Here is a 16,374-nt window from a genome sequence, read left to right as displayed (position 1 = left end):
GCCGTTCCCGCCTCCGCCCGCCGCCATGGCGGCCTTCCCCCGCCACCGCCGCTTTCTGGGCGGTTTCGTCTGCGGGGCCGCGGCGGGCACCGCCGTGTCGTGCTGGGCTGCGTGGCGGCTCCTCCGCAGCCAAAGCCAGCCGGAGACGGTCCCCGGGAGAGCTCTGCCGGAGGGTAAGAGCCGCGGGCAGAGCGGGAGGCTCGGGCGCGGCGGCCCCGTGGCTCCGCGGGGCGGGAGCGGCGGCGCCTCAGCAGGGCCACGGTCCCCACAGACCGCTCCCCCCCCGGCCCCTAAACCCGCTCCATCCCCTCGGAGCAGCCTTCTCCGTCCTGGGGTGCCCAAAGTGGGTCGGGAGGGAGGGGAGTTCCCCGAGTACCTGCGCCGGGCTGGAGGGGGGGGGGGGTAAGTAGGTTATTTGGGGATGCTGGGCTGTAATTTGCATTAAAAACAGCTTCCCCTTGCTGCACCTGCTCACGCCAAAACATTGGTGACACGCGAGGTAAGTGGTTTTGTGCGGCTGCCACGATGGCTGCAAATGTCCCGTGTTGCAGTGGGGAGTGGAGAAGAGCTGTCCTGTGTGTTCTGGTAACATCCCCGTAATAATATAAAATAACTTTTAAACACGCAGTTCAGGTCAGGCCGTCACTAAATTTCAGGTGTTGCTTCCCGAGCGCTGCCCCGCGGGTGGTGGCTGTTCACTTGGGAAGACCCTGGCCCACTTGCCGTGGGGGCTGGTGGGGGTGTGAGGCACGAGGAGGGGGCTCTTGGGGGGCACCAGGGCCCGGTGGGAATGAATGGTTTTTCTCTGCAGCCTCAAGGCTTTAAAAGTACTGGAGTGTTGGAAAGCAGGGGAAGAGGAGCTCTAAAAAGGCGAGTTGCTGTCGAACAGATGGCTGGAGCACAAGGAAGTCAGTAAGACAGATGTAAATATTCCTCCATGAGAGAAAAATGTTTGCAAAAAAAAAAAAAAGAATAATCGCAAAGTGAAGCTTTCATTCATTCAGCAGAGTGTAAGCATTCTCAGTGAGGGCAGGACTCGCACTTGTGCTTAACTCATACATCTCAGTTTATGAGGAGTAGTGCGATTTCCAGCTCCGAAGGGTGAAATGTGTGTGTTGATCTCCTGTGTCCCTAACTCCTTGTTGCCTGGTTTGTCCCTAAATATCTGATACCTTTTCTTCTGAAGGCCAGCCCAGAGCGATTGCTAGGTAGATGCATGTAGGCATTAGAGTGCATGAGTTAGTCCTAGAGCTGAGTTCCTCATGTGAGGACAAGGTGAAATGCACTTTTTTGGTAGAACGGAGTTTCACTGGATAGCTCTCTTAATATTTTTTTAAGTCTTAATTGTGGTAGTAACCTCAAGTAGTTCCTTATATGGTATGTTTACATCCACAGAGATGTTTTTCTTACTGTCTTGTTTCTGATCACATTTCATCTTTGGGTGGCTTTCTGTTTATTGTTATCCTTAGAACCAGTAGAAGAGTCTCTGCTGGAAAAATATGGATTCCCTGAAGCTGGAACAGAGACCAGATGTTACACAAATCACGCACTGTCTTATGACCAGGCAAAACGGGTGCCTAGATGGGTGATTGAACATATTTCAAAACAGAAGACACTGGGTATGTAGGTATTTATTTGCTTACATTTATGACGCCCAAAATGGGCTTTGCTGTTCACAGAAGGTGGACCCAGGAGCAGGCAGGGAGAAAAATCCTACACTGATCTCTAGGTATGGATTTTTCCACACATTCACAATCCCACTGGAGGCAGCAGGCCTCTGCGTGGATGTCAGCTTCGTGACAGTATTAAGGCTGATGTTGCCAGTGGTTTAAAAGAGATCTGTCACTGCAGGTTGGCAGGCCTCTTCAGTATTCTTTCTCTTGGTGGGACTAGTCTGGTATTGAACGTACAACATCCTGAAGCCTGCAATATATACTTGGCCCAAGGGCTGAGTATGAAAGGGAGGAATGAAGAGAACTAGAGCTACCTTCTGGGAGAAGTTTCTGTTACGAATTTATGAAACAGTCGGTAAGCACCAGACAATATAGCTGTGTCAGTGTAAACACTCTTAAGTAATGTTGCAGGAGGGAAGCTTAACTTTTTTAAACATGAATGGAGAGAAGATGAAGCGCTGAAAATTAAAGTTTCCTTACCCAACTCAGACTTGCAAAGTTCAGTGTTATTGCTCAAGTGCATAGAAATTGCTCTTGCTTCCTTAGCTAGTGTAGTTAGTTCTGTGGTCCAATTTATGTCAGTTTAGGTACTGCCCCATATGTGTGAATGCTTGTGGAGTCAACATCTTTAGTGGCCAGACTGTTTCATCTATAGGTCTTAAAGAGATTTGCTCAGAATGGGAAGAAAAGATGTATGTCCGTTTGTGAGATAGAAGTGGAGCAAAGGGCATCAACGGTTGTAATTGTTCAAAGCTAGATAGGGCATTACCTACTCACTGCAGCCATTATTTACTTTGATGCAGTTCTCTTGTATTTTCTGATGTGCATTATCTAATACTCTCTCCCCTCTTCTTTATGCAAGACAGAGGCTCAGTGATTTTTTACTGTCAGTGGTGAATGAAATATGAGTGGTATACAGTCATTGTAAATTAAGTTTATAGCATTAGTTCAGTTTTTATAAGGCAAATTATTAGCAATGGAGGTAACTGTATAACTGTAAAATGTTTTATGAACGCGGTAGCCCTCTAAATATATCTTAATCACTGTCTTCAAATTACCTTTCAAAATTAAAAGCGTGATCCTGAAAATATTTATAACCAACCCCTAAGTAGCATCATTGGTTCCACTTCTTTCTGAGAAGAAAGCAGTAATTCCAGGCTTACTTTCAAGCAGGCCTTAAGAGCCAAATTGTTAAAATGATTTCCAAATGATCAGATACAACTAACCTGCAAGTTGAAATTAAACATCTTGAGGCATTCAGCTCTGAGTTACTTCTGATAGCTACTCTAATTCAGATCTGAGGCAGAACTGTGTTGTTCAGGGAAGGTCAGAAAAACCTTCCATGTCCTGGAGTTTTGAAAGGATGTGATGTAAAAAAATTTATTGATAAGTAAGAACTTAAAAGTTTAAAAAACATGGTGGAAAGAAATTAGCTTTATGTATAAATGAGAGGTACAAAACTGGCTACAGAAGAAATTAGCCATTTTTGTCAAAGCAGTGAACAGAGACTAAATGAGGATATATTTTTCCATTTTTCAAATTTAATTGATAAATTACACTTTGTCTTAAATACTGAGATTAAATATGATTTTTTAAAAATAAGAATTCTGTTGTTTTGCATACTGATAAACTTGTCAATGTTGCTTCCTAAGCATCAATCCTGTGTTGAAGTATCATGTCACATGCTTTACTAAAAAAAGAAAAGAGAAGTGAAGCTCCTTCCTTCTACCTGCGCTGCATAAAGATGCTCTGACCACCTCTCTGTTTTGACATCATCTCCATGGGCATATGAACAGATGGTCAGCAAAGAGGAAATTGCTTACAAGCACTGGTTTCCAAGAGATGCATTATCCATATGCATGCTCATTTTCCACCCCTTCCCTCCTTCTTTGTGGTCCTTGCAGTCCTTGCATATTCGTGGGTTCTTCAGGGAGCTGCCAAGTGGAGAGCGTGTACCGCACTTTGTTCTGAGTACACCGCACAAGGAAGCATAGAGCGCGTATGCACTCAGTGATAATACTGACATGACAAAAAAAACAGAGTGCATGCAGTTTGTGTAGATATGCACAGTCAGCTATAGAAGAAAGAATAATTTTAACAACTAGCAGTGATCACTATTGAAAATTGCCCCTCACGTTGTATTGCAACAGGAAGTGCTTTATGAAGTGCCAAGTTTGAGAAAATTCTCTCTGGTGTGTGCCAGCCCTGATTCATGCTTAAATGAAAAGAGACTATATAATGGTCCTGTATATTGCATCTGTGATATGATGCCTAAGATGACACCCTGAATTTTATAAAGAAAATTCAGTATGCTGTAGATACTTTGAATTATACTGTCATTTGAGAAAAAAAATTGTGGGCAACAGTGATGGTGCTCTAAGCCAGTTATTTTCCAGCTCTCTTGACCCACTGCACACGGACAGCCAAGTCAGCCCTTGCATGTGCCTCTGCTGCTTTGCTGGAGCACCCTTCTTAACTATGGATGTTCTTGGGTCCCAGGCCATTCCCTCGGATGGTGTCTTATTGGAGGCTGTCAGTGCCAGGATAATTCATGCAAGTATCTTCTGGCCATCACTTTTCCAAGGAAGTGGTCTGTGTTTGGGTTGAAGTGGTCTCAAAGTTGCAGCCCACTCAGAGTAATATCTTTTCCAAGGAGTTGACTGGGACTCTACACAGTGCAAGGACACAAATGCAGGTGTATGGCCAGTAAATCTGGGAAGGAGTCACAGTCTCCCCAGCAAAGACAGCAGCTTAGAGTGGGCTGCCATCTCTGCAACAGTTAAGTTAGGTCCCCCCACAACCCTTCCCCCAAAAAGTTTTTGTCTTCCAGAAGACTTAGGCCTAGTCATTTTTGTGCATAATTCCCAAACGTCTGGAAAGACAGAAGGGGAATCTTGGAAATTAACAGGAAAGCTCTGCACTTATTTCTGTGCCCGTGAAGAACAGAACCCTTAAGGCTTTCTCTTAAATGGGTTTATTATTTTACCAAGTGTAACTTTATCAAGATACACTCATTCTACTTCCAGGCTAGACTTGGAAAAAGAAGAATTACTTGTAGTAGATCAAACATAAAAATGGAACTGCAGCTGGTGAAGATCTGTATATCTTCATTGTCCTAAAAAGTGATTCTATACTGGTTTATATCTTTAGCAATCTTGCCTTTAATATTTATCTGTATTTCTGTTAAGACTAATGTATTTTGCTTTTGTTTTTTTCTCTATAAAACAGTAAGCATGTTAGAATTTCTAATGTGTAATGGGAAAGAATTTAGGACTGGAGCACACATATTTAAGTTGAATTCTCTTGTATGCTTGAGGAAAAAAGTACTCAGTGGAGATTAATGTGTTGAATCCTTAAGCATGGGTCATTTGGCAGGATGTGACAGAACCAGTTCTTTTTGTCTTGTTGTTATGATGGTTTAATGGTAACCTGATAATTTAGCGTGTTACTCCTCAGGCAATGCAGACCGAAGGCACTGTAAATTCCGACCAGATCCTAACATCCCTCTAATGTTTAGTGCTGTCAATGAAGACTACCTTGGGAGTGGATGGTCACGAGGACACATGGCACCAGCAGGAGATAACAAATTTTCAACAGTAGGATTTTTTTTTTCTTTCTTTTTAATTTGTGTTTATCAGTCGGAAAGGGTCAAAAGACCCTTAAAAGTAATGTGTAGTGTTCCTTTTGCAGTTTGTTTTGAGATGGAACATGATCTCATTATTGATGCACAGACTTGGACTTGGGAGTTACAAGGTCTATTCCTGACTGAGCACTGTAAGATGCTCTCACAGTCTGCTTCGGGCATATAAATCGGGTGCATCCTCTGGTGACATACCTCTCTTCTTTAAATCACACCTAGATTAGCTTGTTGGGCAGAGATGATGTGAGCATATCTTGTACAGTATAGTGGTAAGCAAGTCATCTCAACCTTTTGTATGTCACATTGTCTACTTGTAAAATGAAGATTATAACCTTCACCAAACAAACCACGAAAGTGTCTTCTGAAGCTCAGTGAAAGGGAGACAGGGAACGATGACTTCATTCTGGCCAACAGGTGCTGAGATGTTTAAGGCTAGATTGGGCAAAGCAAAGGTGCTGTTAAGTACTGTTCTGTATTGGCAAGGGGATTGCCTGGATGATTTAAAAGGCTTTTTCCTTTCTGGCAATGTGCATGAGGTAAATTAGAACCTTCTTTTGCCATAGTTCTTTCAGTCTATAAAATGTCTTCACCTGCCATTTATTTGAGCTGTAAGAAAAGCATGCCCTAATGCCTTGGCTGACTAACAAAGCAGCCTTGGATTTATTGGATCCTCTTGTGAAATGTGCCTAATGCAGCCATTTGTCAATTAAGAAGCAGTTTAAATTTGTATTTCTGCCAGGCAGAATAGTATGCAGTGGGGCAGAGTGACAGCTCAGTGGCATGTGGTGGATGAAAGAACCAGTTGTTTTATTTCTACTCGAAATGTCTTTGTGGTTATTTATTTATGATATCTGGGGAGTTTTTGCTGGTGAGCTACCTGTGCAGAGAGATCCTGGACCTGGCTTGAAATGCAGTGAGATGATACAATCATTCAAATACAGGATTATAAAAATTTAATTTCACAGTTTAATTAGTGCAGGTAGTGTTTGCTCATTATCCTAAGGACTTCTGTCAGCCCCTTCACTTTGAAGAAGTACTATGTGAAAAATACTGACAAGTACAGGACCTATGAAGATTCTGGGTTAAGATCTTGGAAATTTTTTCTCCTATATTTCCCCTGGATATGCGTAGTTTTTTAGCACCAGGGTGTTCACATCTGGAGATATGTGGGCTTTAGTTCAGAGAGGTTTATGGCACTTTTCAAAGATGAAATAAAGCAGATGTGTGGATATTTGACCATTATGATCTCATAAATCATTTCATTGCCTGCATGTTATGTATTTGTAAAATATTTATGAATATTTTTAATAAACCTTTTCTTGTAAGGGAAAGAAAAAGCTAGCCATTAGGCAGCCAAATAAATGAAAAGCATGGGTGAAAGCATCTTTCCATTCAAAAAGAAGAGCAGCTAGTTACTTCCAAAGACATTACAAAACTGACACTGGGTGACATAGTAATTCCTGTGCCTCTAGAAGAGGACATTCTTGTCCTATGTTTCTGTAAAAAAAAAAAAAAAAGTAGATAAATTTTGCAAGGTTTGCACCTCAGTTATGCACATCTTGATCCAAAATAATTTTGTAGATGTTCTGACTTAGTTTTTTTCTGACCTTTTATGTTGATAATGTTAAGACTAAATTAGAAATGGATTCTGATCAAGAAACTTCTAAAATGTGTTTTCAGCTCTTAAATGTTTCAATGAAATTATATTATCTTTCTCTATGCAGAGAGCTATGGCTGAAACATTCTACCTTTCTAACATTGTGCCTCAGAATTATGAAAATAATGCTGGATTTTGGAACAGGTGAGAAATTATTTGTAAGTAAACTAAGGGGAAAATACCAGGCAGTGGCATAAATCAAAAATGCTATATTTATAAAGCTTCTTCACATCCAAGTATTCTAGAGCACTTTATAGGCTATCTGTAGAGATCATAGAAACTTTCTCTGAAATGAAAGGCAGCTCAGTCCTTACAGTGCAAGAACAGTAAAATGACTACTTTTGTTCTTTATTCAATCAAACTGTAGAGGACATTTATTTAGAATAGATAAAATTACTTCTTCTGGCTGATGTGGGTAAAGGTACCAGGCTTAACATCTCTGTCCTTAAGGAAAGTTCAGTAGAAGCAAGGAATGGGTTTAGATCTTGCTTTAACATCTCTTCCTCAAAAAAGCGCTTCCAGTATGAGAGTATTCACATCTCTGTATGTGGACATTAGTTCACTTTGAATTGGAAAACTGAGTGCTCCCCACTGTGTCATGACTACTTCAGGTCTTAGGTGTTTCTTTGAGTGCTGGCTTCCAGGTAGCAGTCAGGCAGGTTCTCTGTCCCTTGTGAGCGCCGGCTAGATCGGCTTTGAGGTGAAGTGAGTCGTTGATAAATTTAAACTTTATTCACATAGGATTTTTATTCTTTCCTTCCTTTGAGCAGAGAAAAACATTAATAAAAGTAGCATTCATCCAGTGCTTCTTGCATAGGACTTAACAGGATGTTACGACTCAGAAACAGGAGGGGAAAATGATGAATTTCACAAGGATCGCTCAAGGGAAGGTTAGCAAATTTATGTACGGTATTGTACTAAAAGTCTATCAAAAATGCATCATCATTCAACTACACACTACTTTCCAGTTTTACAAGAATGCATATAAAATCATATGAGGCATTCAGTAAGGTTATACTGTTTTATAGACAAATAAAATGCTGTAACTTTTAAAGAGATTTTTTTTGGTATTGTTTTAATACCTCCACTATTTGAGCATAAAATTTCCGTATACCAAAGCTAGGCATTTGTACCAATTCAAGGTTGGAAACCCTTCTTATTTCCCGTGAGCAGGATCTCTGCCTAATCAGGAAATCATGGGGAGTGTTTGAAAATTTCCCCTGGCACTGTCAGCCCCTCAATTTAAGCAGCTATTACCACTTTCTCCCAACTCTAGTACCCTATCCCCACAGTTTAAATAAATGAACAAAGTATTTGTGCCACTTGTTTTGTCAGTCACTTGTTTAATGATAAATAGTTTTAAGGATACTGTGTTTCACATGTGTTGTATCCCTTCCTGGCTTTAGTACTCTCTTCCTTTCTCTTTTTTTAATTGCTTGCTTCTTGAATTGTTTTCTGAGGTGCAGGTAGACAATACAGCTTAGTCAGTTTAACAATGTGGTTTTTTTTAAAGTGGTGTTCGCCGTCCAGCCATGTGTTTTTGCTTTCCCAGTTCCAGCTCTGGTACTAGCCTGACTAGGGCGAGTCAATTCCATTTGCTAACCCAGTTAAACTGATTCGCATTTTGTTTTGCTTGGTTACGTTTCTGCCAGATTAGAAAATTGGATCAACTGGTGAGATGAGTGCCAGAGCCAACAGGGAAGATGGAGTAGGACTGTTCAGCTGGGGCAGACAAGGGGAGCAGTAGGAAAGGGGAGAGCAGGACTGCATCTTTCAGCAAGCTATTTGATAGTAAGCTATTAGAATAGTTCAGTGGTGTGGTCTAACTGCACCTTAGTATTTATTCCTCATTCTCTTCCCACCAACATGCATGCTTCTTTCTTTCCTGATGTTTAACTGTTGTTTTCTGTCTTGTTTTGAGTGCAATTTCATGGTCACTGTAATCTGATCTCTGTCCCTGCTGCCACCAAAAGCAGTTTGCTCCCTAGCTGCATTTATTCCCATTCTTTGCTTGTGCCAGGTGGTGTTTGTATTGCCATGCCGTGAGACAGCCTGAGGAGCTGAGCTGCTTGGAAGCAAAGCTGACGACAGCAGGGAAAAAAATTAGCTTGTGGTCGATGCTTTTGTGTATCACATGGCAGCTCACTATTACCAAAGAAGAAAGGGCTCATTCCTACTAATTCTGATTCGTGGGGCTCACTCCTGCTAATTCTGATTTGTGTGAGCTAATTTAACTCACTAACCCAGCACAAAAAAAAAAAGACTGATTTTGTTCAGGGTTGTTGACAGATGAAGAGTGCTAAAAGTGGCCCAAGGGAGAGGTATGAGGAACAGGAGTGAGAGAGAGAAGGGCATGAAACCTCCCCTTTTCAGAGACAGCCAAGTTAGCTGGGCTCATCTGTCTCATGTTCTGGTCTGTTTGTCCATTTGAGTGAAGTGCAACTCTATCTGTAGTAAAGGACCAATGGGTGCTCGCTGTATGTGATTTCTGTAACACTTGGGGTGTTAGATCAAAAATGGGCTATATTCTTTTGTTTTATGTAAAATAGGCATGATCCAGAAACCTTCTTATTTTCAGAAATACTTTATGCTGTAAACTGAATCAATTAGTTTAAAAAGCAAAAATAACATTAGTATTTCTGGAGTTACCACTTTATTTTTAAACAGTATTACATTAAAAAAAAAAAAGGTAGACTTAGTGGGAATGGCACATAGAAACTTTTCTAAGTACTTTGAGCTATGGAAAGAGCTGTCTGTTGCAGGACATTGATTACTTGGGGAGGAACATATAAATCCAGGAATGTGGTAAAACCTTTCAAAGAAAGAACACCACAACCTGCTGTTTAAAACAAGTATTTTACTATCAACAGTATCTTTCTAGTGCCAAGTGTGGGACTAAGTAGAGAACTCAGATTTTCAGGACAGGTGGTAAGGCTATAGATACTGTTTTCAAACACGTGCCTATCTGTAGATAAGTGAACCTGGGACAAGGGGGAAGCATGACTTGGGCCTGTGTTTAACCTTCTTCGGTTTGCAAGTCAGTTGCATGAGTTTGGAGAAATGCTCCCAAACTGTCAGTAGTTCATCTTGCCCTTCATAGTATGTTTCAAAGATTATTATGTTAAGTTTTCCCAGCTGACTTTACCCTGTCTGACAAATATGTTCCAGAATGGAAATGTATTGTCGGGAATTGACTGAGAGATTTGAGGATGTTTGGGTAGTTTCTGGACCTCTGACCTTGCCTCAAACAAATGATGATGGAAAGAAGAGTGTTACTTACCAGGTATGTGTATTTGTTGCTGCGTTAACAGTGCAGTGGTATTTATTTATTTATTTATTTAAAATTGATATTGTAGCCTGATAAAGTTCAACATCCTGGTACCTGCAAAATGTACAAAATGTCCAGTACTAGTTGGGACAAGTTCAGTAGAGATGTTATATCTTGCCTGCATGTGAAAAGTATAATTTTAAAATAATTTGTTCTATTTAGAAAGATCTACTAAATGTCTGTTCGCAGTCTGCAGTAAAACTATTTTCTGACTTCTGTAACACAGGACAGTATCTAAGCAGAGAGTTAGTGGGTTTTGCTGACGAGTAGGCATTTATTCAGTCATTTATTGATGTATTTTAGAAACAGTGCAATACAAAGATAATGTGGGTTTCTCAAAATTATATAGGGTATTGGAATGCCTGTACTCCATTAATTTCAAAAGCAGTTGTTTGCTGATATCCCATATATGTTACTTAGATGAGGCCTTGCAACACAACTGAAATTCTGAGCATATCAAAGTCAATTGAAAGACTTCATTCAAGTTCAGTAGGTTTTAAGTGAATGCAGTGTAATCACTGGTCCATGGTACTGATACCCACCCTTCTTCTTTTGGTCCCCCATTTTCATTACCTGCTTAAAATACTCTGAAGATTGAGGATTGATCATGCAGAGTCTCTAGAAACTGTCACTGACAGACAGATAGGAAAGGCTGTGAAATTGAGAGGTGAATTTATTATTGCTTATCCTAACTTACTCTTTGTAAGCATGTGTTTAGACATCTGTAGGATCGAAGCATAGTAAGTTATTCAAGGGAGGGAGTATTGCCCCTACTGTAATGAGATATTATTGCTTTTTTCAGTTGCTAGATGAAAGCTAGCATAATGCAAATAATAAATGCTGTATTTTGTGCCTCTTGAAAAAACACTTTTCCTTGAAAATAAGTACTCAGATCAACTGCACCTTCAGCTCATGAGTGATTCAGCTGTCCAACTAGTTCTCTGAGGAGCAATGAATGAGCTTGCTATAACAAGCCCCTGTTTCAGAGGGATATGAGAGACACAAAAGAGAGAGATGTTCAGCTTTCAACACTGGCTTGTTTAGTGCTAAGATTTAGGCACAATTTCTTCATTATAAATACACAGCTGATTTCAATTTGATTGAACTTGGAACTCAGTCACGATAGAATGTAATTTTTCCTGTTTGCTTTTAGCTTTTTACTCCTTTAAAAACTGTCCCTTATGTCCCCACCTGCACATGTCTATAACCTCGACCATGATGAAGTCACAGCTTTAGTTTTGGGTTTGTTGTTGGTTTTTTTTCCAGTCAGTCAGGTGTTATTGTCGTGGTTTAAGCCCAGCCGGTAACAAAGCACGACGAAGCCGCTCACTCACTCCTCTCCCCTGGCCCTGGTAGGATGAGGAGAAAATACAAAGAAAAGCTCATGGGTCGACACAAGGACAGGGAGGGATCACTCACCACTCATGGTCACAGGCAAAAAACAGACTCAACTTGGGGAAGAAGCAAAATCAATTTAATTTACTCCAAATCAAATCAAAAGAAGGATAATGAGAAGTAAATTCAAATCTTAAAACACCTTCCCCCCACCCCTCCCTTCTTCCCGGGCACAGCTTCACTCCCAAATTCTCTACCTACCCCCTCAAGCGGTGCCAGGGGACAGGGAATGGGGATTACGGTCAGTTCATCACACCTTGTCTCTGTCACCTCTTCCTCCTCAAGGGGAGGACTCTTCACTCTTCCCCTGCTCCAGTGTGGGGTCCTCCATGGGAGACAGTCCTCCATGAACTTCTCCAACGTGAGTCCTTTCTCTGGCGTGGATCCTTCCCACGGGCTGCAGTCCTTCATGAGCTTCCCTGGCATGGGTCCTTTCTGCGGGCCGATCTTCAGGCACAGACCTGCTCCAGCGCAGGCTTTCCCAGGGAGCCACGGCCATCTTCAGGGGCATCCCCTGCTCCTGCGTGGGGTCCTCCACGGGCTGCAGGTGGGCATCTGCTCCCCCGCTCCTCTCCATGGGCTGCGAGGGGACAGCCTGCAATCTCCCCATGGACTGCAGGGGCATCCCCTTCTCCGGCGCACCTCCTCCCCCTCCTTCACTGACCTCGGTATCTGCACAGGGGTTTCACTCACATTCCAATCTCCTCCCACGCTGCAGGTTCCCCTTCTTAAATATATTATCCCAGAGGCGCTACCACTGTCTCTGGTGGGGTCAGCCTTGGCCAGAGGCAGGTCTGACTTGGAGCTGGGGGAGCTTCTAGCAGCTTCTCACAGAAGCCACCCCTGCAGCCCCCTCCCCCACTACCAAAACCCCACCACACAAACCCAAAACAGTTATGCATATGAAAATGCAGTAATAATAATTTGTCTTTTTCGTGTTCAGTGGCAGTTCCAAACTTCAGCTCTCACCACATTTTTCTGAGGAAGGTGACTAATGTGCTCATTTTCAAGTGGATAAATAAGCCATGGTTAAAGGCATATGACCAACGCCACGTGACAAGTTAGTGGCAAAGCCAGCTTTAGGCTGGCAATGGTTTCTTGCCACCCAGAGGGAGAGTTCTGACTTCGCTATTGCCCGTTATTCTTTCCAGTCCTTTCCCTCATCTACCAGTGCTGATGACTGTCAGATCCTTCCACAAGATGCTTAATTACCCAATGCAATAGAAAACCATCCGTACTTATTTGCTTACTGGGCTTGTTTTCTACTGCCGTAGAAAGATAGAGCAGCACACAGAGGAGTCCAGCACTTACTGGTAACAGCATGGGATATGTCCAAAAGCACATAGCTGGGAGCAGGAGGGAGATGTTCTCTGTAAATAGTCTTGAGCTGAGCATTTGGCTTACTGTCATGCAGAGTGGTACTGTAAGAGTGGCCAGACTTGCACACAGCTTGCTGGAATTTACCTCCTTGTAGCTGTCAGGATATTGCATTTATTTTTTATCACCAAAATTATATATTTGTCTTACAGAACAAAGAATTAAAAAGTCCTGAGCTGACTTGAACATGTTATAACTGGAAATGATTTTCCGGGAAGCAGCTGAATCATCTATCAACTGCATCTATCAACTGCTTCACTTTAATCTTGGTCATCATCTTCTAGTTTTTCTTTAGAGAAAGTGTTTACTTAGAAGAGAAAGATTACCTTTTCTGAAAAATGATTGTGGCTCCCTATTTTGGTTTTGAAATGTAAATTTTAGTATTCCACAGGTAAAAATAAGAGCAGGCACTGCATCTTACTGCCTTTTTTCAAAATAACTCGATACCAGGATATGGTGATGGAATAATAGTGGCACAAAATGTCCACGCTGCTTTGATTACCATATCGTTCTGTTCTTGTCTGTTGCCAAGATGTCTTCATCATCTTTGGGTTTGATGACAACTCTGGTCTTTTATGATTGTTTTATCAGTTTTGGTCTTAATATAAACTATGAAGTGAAGTTCAGTGTGAGATTGAAAATGGTGGAATGATGTTTTTCATGTTTTCATTTCACAACTTGGCCACATAAATCCTTTAGTCAGCTTCCTATGGTGAGAGTCATTATGTAAATTGATTTGTATTTAAGCTGTATTTAAGTACAGATAATGCTGTCTACAGGTGGGAAAAGTAAAATGTTGATTTTGTTTTGGGTTTTTTTGTTTTAAATATTAGATTATTGTATTTGGTCCTCTTTGGCTACACTCCTTAGTGTAAATAAATACAGCCTGAGAATTGTTTTGTAATTTTGAATTCTCTTCATGGCATAAGTTCTTGTGCTTGCCATTGAAATTGTCCTTTGGGGAGAGACTTCAGAGTGGAGTAGTGGTGTGTTGTTTTTTTGTGTTTTGTTTCTTCTTACATCAACACATACACTTAGAAGAGGAAACACAACCTGTCAAAGCACTGGAGACTTCTTTGCAGACAGATGCCTTGGATATAATTGCAGTCATTGCCGCTGATTTTGGTAGTCTGGGATTCTGCCTCAAAACCAAGAACACTAAGAGCTGGAAGCTGAACGAGAAGGGAAAGGTACCTCTTGTCTGTCTTTCAGAGTGAACTCTGCTAGGTTCAAACAAGTGACTTAGAAATGAAAGGCTTTTAGTCCTCATTGTTTGGACTTAGGAGGCTGGTGTGAGAAGGTGTCCTTTTTCTTTATATGCTGCTTAAGGAGAAGTGCTGTAGTATACACAATAGTGCTGAAACTCACAACCTATAATCTGGCAATGTGACTTAAGGCTAAGCTCCTTTTTAATGTTTTTCTTCTCTGAGACTAGAACTGCGGAAAAAAGAAAACACAGAAGTACTACAGTGAATATGTCTGCATTGATTTGTTTCAGATTCTCTCTTCAATCTTAGTTTCCTTGGTTTTGGCTAAAGGAGTGGTGAAATATATATCCGTGGCTTTACAGGCTGGTGTTTTTCTCATCAGACATCCAAAAAGGTTATTTTTAGATCACTATAGAGGAAAAACAGAGCATCGGTCATGGCATTGTTCCCAGTTCCTGCTTGGACTCTGGTACCATTTGCTGTTTAATTCCAGAAAGGGACTTAACCTTGAACTCCTTAGATGCCAGTGTTGTTCTATCTATTGGCTGAACTTGCTGTATCCTCAGATGTGTTCTGTCATTTCATCTGTCTCCAGCGGAGGCTTTTATTGCAAAGAGTAGATTGATGACTGTGCTTGGTATCTGAAAAACATATTTTGAGAATATATGTAAAATAGAATGCCAACAGGAAAAATCTGTTCTGTGTCATTGGAGAGGCAGATGCAGGTTTTTCATCTTTGTCCAGATCAAATCAAAATGACGTTGTCTTGTTTTATATATTACTGTTCTCCAGTGACTGTCACTTTAGTGATTTTCCTCTGTCAGCAGATTTGGAGTTTGAAATATGAGTTTTGCAATAATTCTACTGCGTCATGCTCCATGCTCCACCCTTCTTGTTCCCAATGCCATTGTAGTAAATACTAATTTAAGAAGAATTGACTCTGGTTGGTGAATGAAAGTACAGTTTAGATAACCTTTTGTTTGTTGTTCGAAGAAGACATTTTTATGTACTTTTTAGTGACATACTATGTTCATACTGGAATCATGTCTGCTGTTTAACTTTCAAAATGAAATGACTAGGCTGGGCCAGAGATGCACAGTAACTGTACCAGAAGGTATATTTATGTGTCATCTAGTTCTGTGGCAAGTTAAGTCCCTGGGAAAGAAATTGCACCTCTCAAATATAAGATGGTACTTCATGGTTTTCCCCAGTCAACTTTCAGAAGTAGGAGAGGTTTTCTCCTAGCCAAGATACTATGGGGGAAGAAATCCGTGTTAAAGGAGGAAGTAAACCTGGGGACTGTTACTGTTTGTTGGCTGCTCCAAATGGGCTCAAGGCTACACAGGCAACTAACGGATCTAGGTCCATTATACATGTCCCATAAAACTTATATGCAAAGGGCTGGATCTTAGATCAGCTGGTGTAAACGACTAGAGCTCTGTCAGCCCTAAATTTAGACATGATGTACAAATGAAAATAATAGACACTGGGTTAAGATTGGAGGAGAAGAGACACCAAAGGTACAGGATAGATTTATGGCGTTGCTTTTATTTAGCACTGTACCCATCCCGAAGGTTCTTTTATTGTAGGAAGAGTGGTGATAGGGACTGTAGCGGATTCGGTGTTAAGTAACCTAAATGGATTCTGTGGAAGTAGTAGTCTGTCATCATGTAAATACAGCATCATAATGCATATAGACACCCTCTTTATTAAAAAAGAAGATTGAGGTGTCTGTCTTTTAGTGCCATAACTATGTATTTAGGCACAGCTTTTTCTTTTTTTTTGCCATCTCTTCCTTTTTTTTTTTTTTTTTTTTTTAATTCTTTTTTTCTTTTTTAGGATTGCCAAATGATTTGGCAATAGCAATCAGACCAGCCATAACAAATTAAATTTTCCTGAAGTACATACATTTACATTTTGGAGTTCTTGGCTGTGCAGTGTTGTTGCAGATTGTTACTACAATTGTATTTGTAGTATTTTCTGTATTGCTAGGTCTGCCTTCACACCACTCCATTTTTCTCAATGCCATGTGACAGAGTTCTCTCAAATATTGGGGGGAAAAAACCACTATCAACAGAATCAGTGCTGCCTAACAC

At 41.1% G+C, this 16,374-nt stretch overlaps 1 protein-coding gene across 17 annotated transcripts in view; it reads left to right on the top strand.

The window, feature by feature from the left end:
- Positions 1–12: 12 nt before the first annotated feature.
- Positions 13–16,374, top strand: part of EXOG (exo/endonuclease G) — a 33,674-nt gene continuing 17,312 nt past the window's right edge. For 13 of the 17 annotated variants that reach the window (XR_012652721.1, XR_012652718.1, XR_012652712.1 and 10 more), the window contains exons 1-7: positions 13–173; positions 1,470–1,619; positions 5,130–5,269; positions 7,038–7,114; positions 10,139–10,253; positions 11,979–12,240; positions 14,109–14,260. Coding sequence is in view for 4 of the 17 variants with exons in the window: in XM_075044776.1 (XP_074900877.1) it covers positions 26–173; positions 1,470–1,619; positions 5,130–5,269; positions 7,038–7,114; positions 10,139–10,253; positions 11,979–12,240; positions 14,109–14,260 (1,044 nt within the window). In the remaining 13 variants the exon portion in view is untranslated. Of the gene's footprint in view, positions 174–828; positions 913–1,469; positions 1,620–5,129; positions 5,270–7,037; positions 7,115–10,138; positions 10,254–11,978; positions 12,241–13,222; positions 14,082–14,108; positions 14,261–16,374 lie in introns of those variants that run through there. The other 4 variants (XR_012652726.1, XM_075044840.1, XM_075044850.1 and 1 more) reach the window with 3 other exon arrangements.

The sequence above is a fragment of the Buteo buteo genome, chromosome 2 (assembly GCF_964188355.1).
Source record: "Buteo buteo chromosome 2, bButBut1.hap1.1, whole genome shotgun sequence".
Classification (NCBI taxonomy): Eukaryota; Metazoa; Chordata; class Aves; order Accipitriformes; family Accipitridae; genus Buteo; species Buteo buteo.
This window is presented reverse-complemented; position numbering and strand designations above follow the sequence as displayed.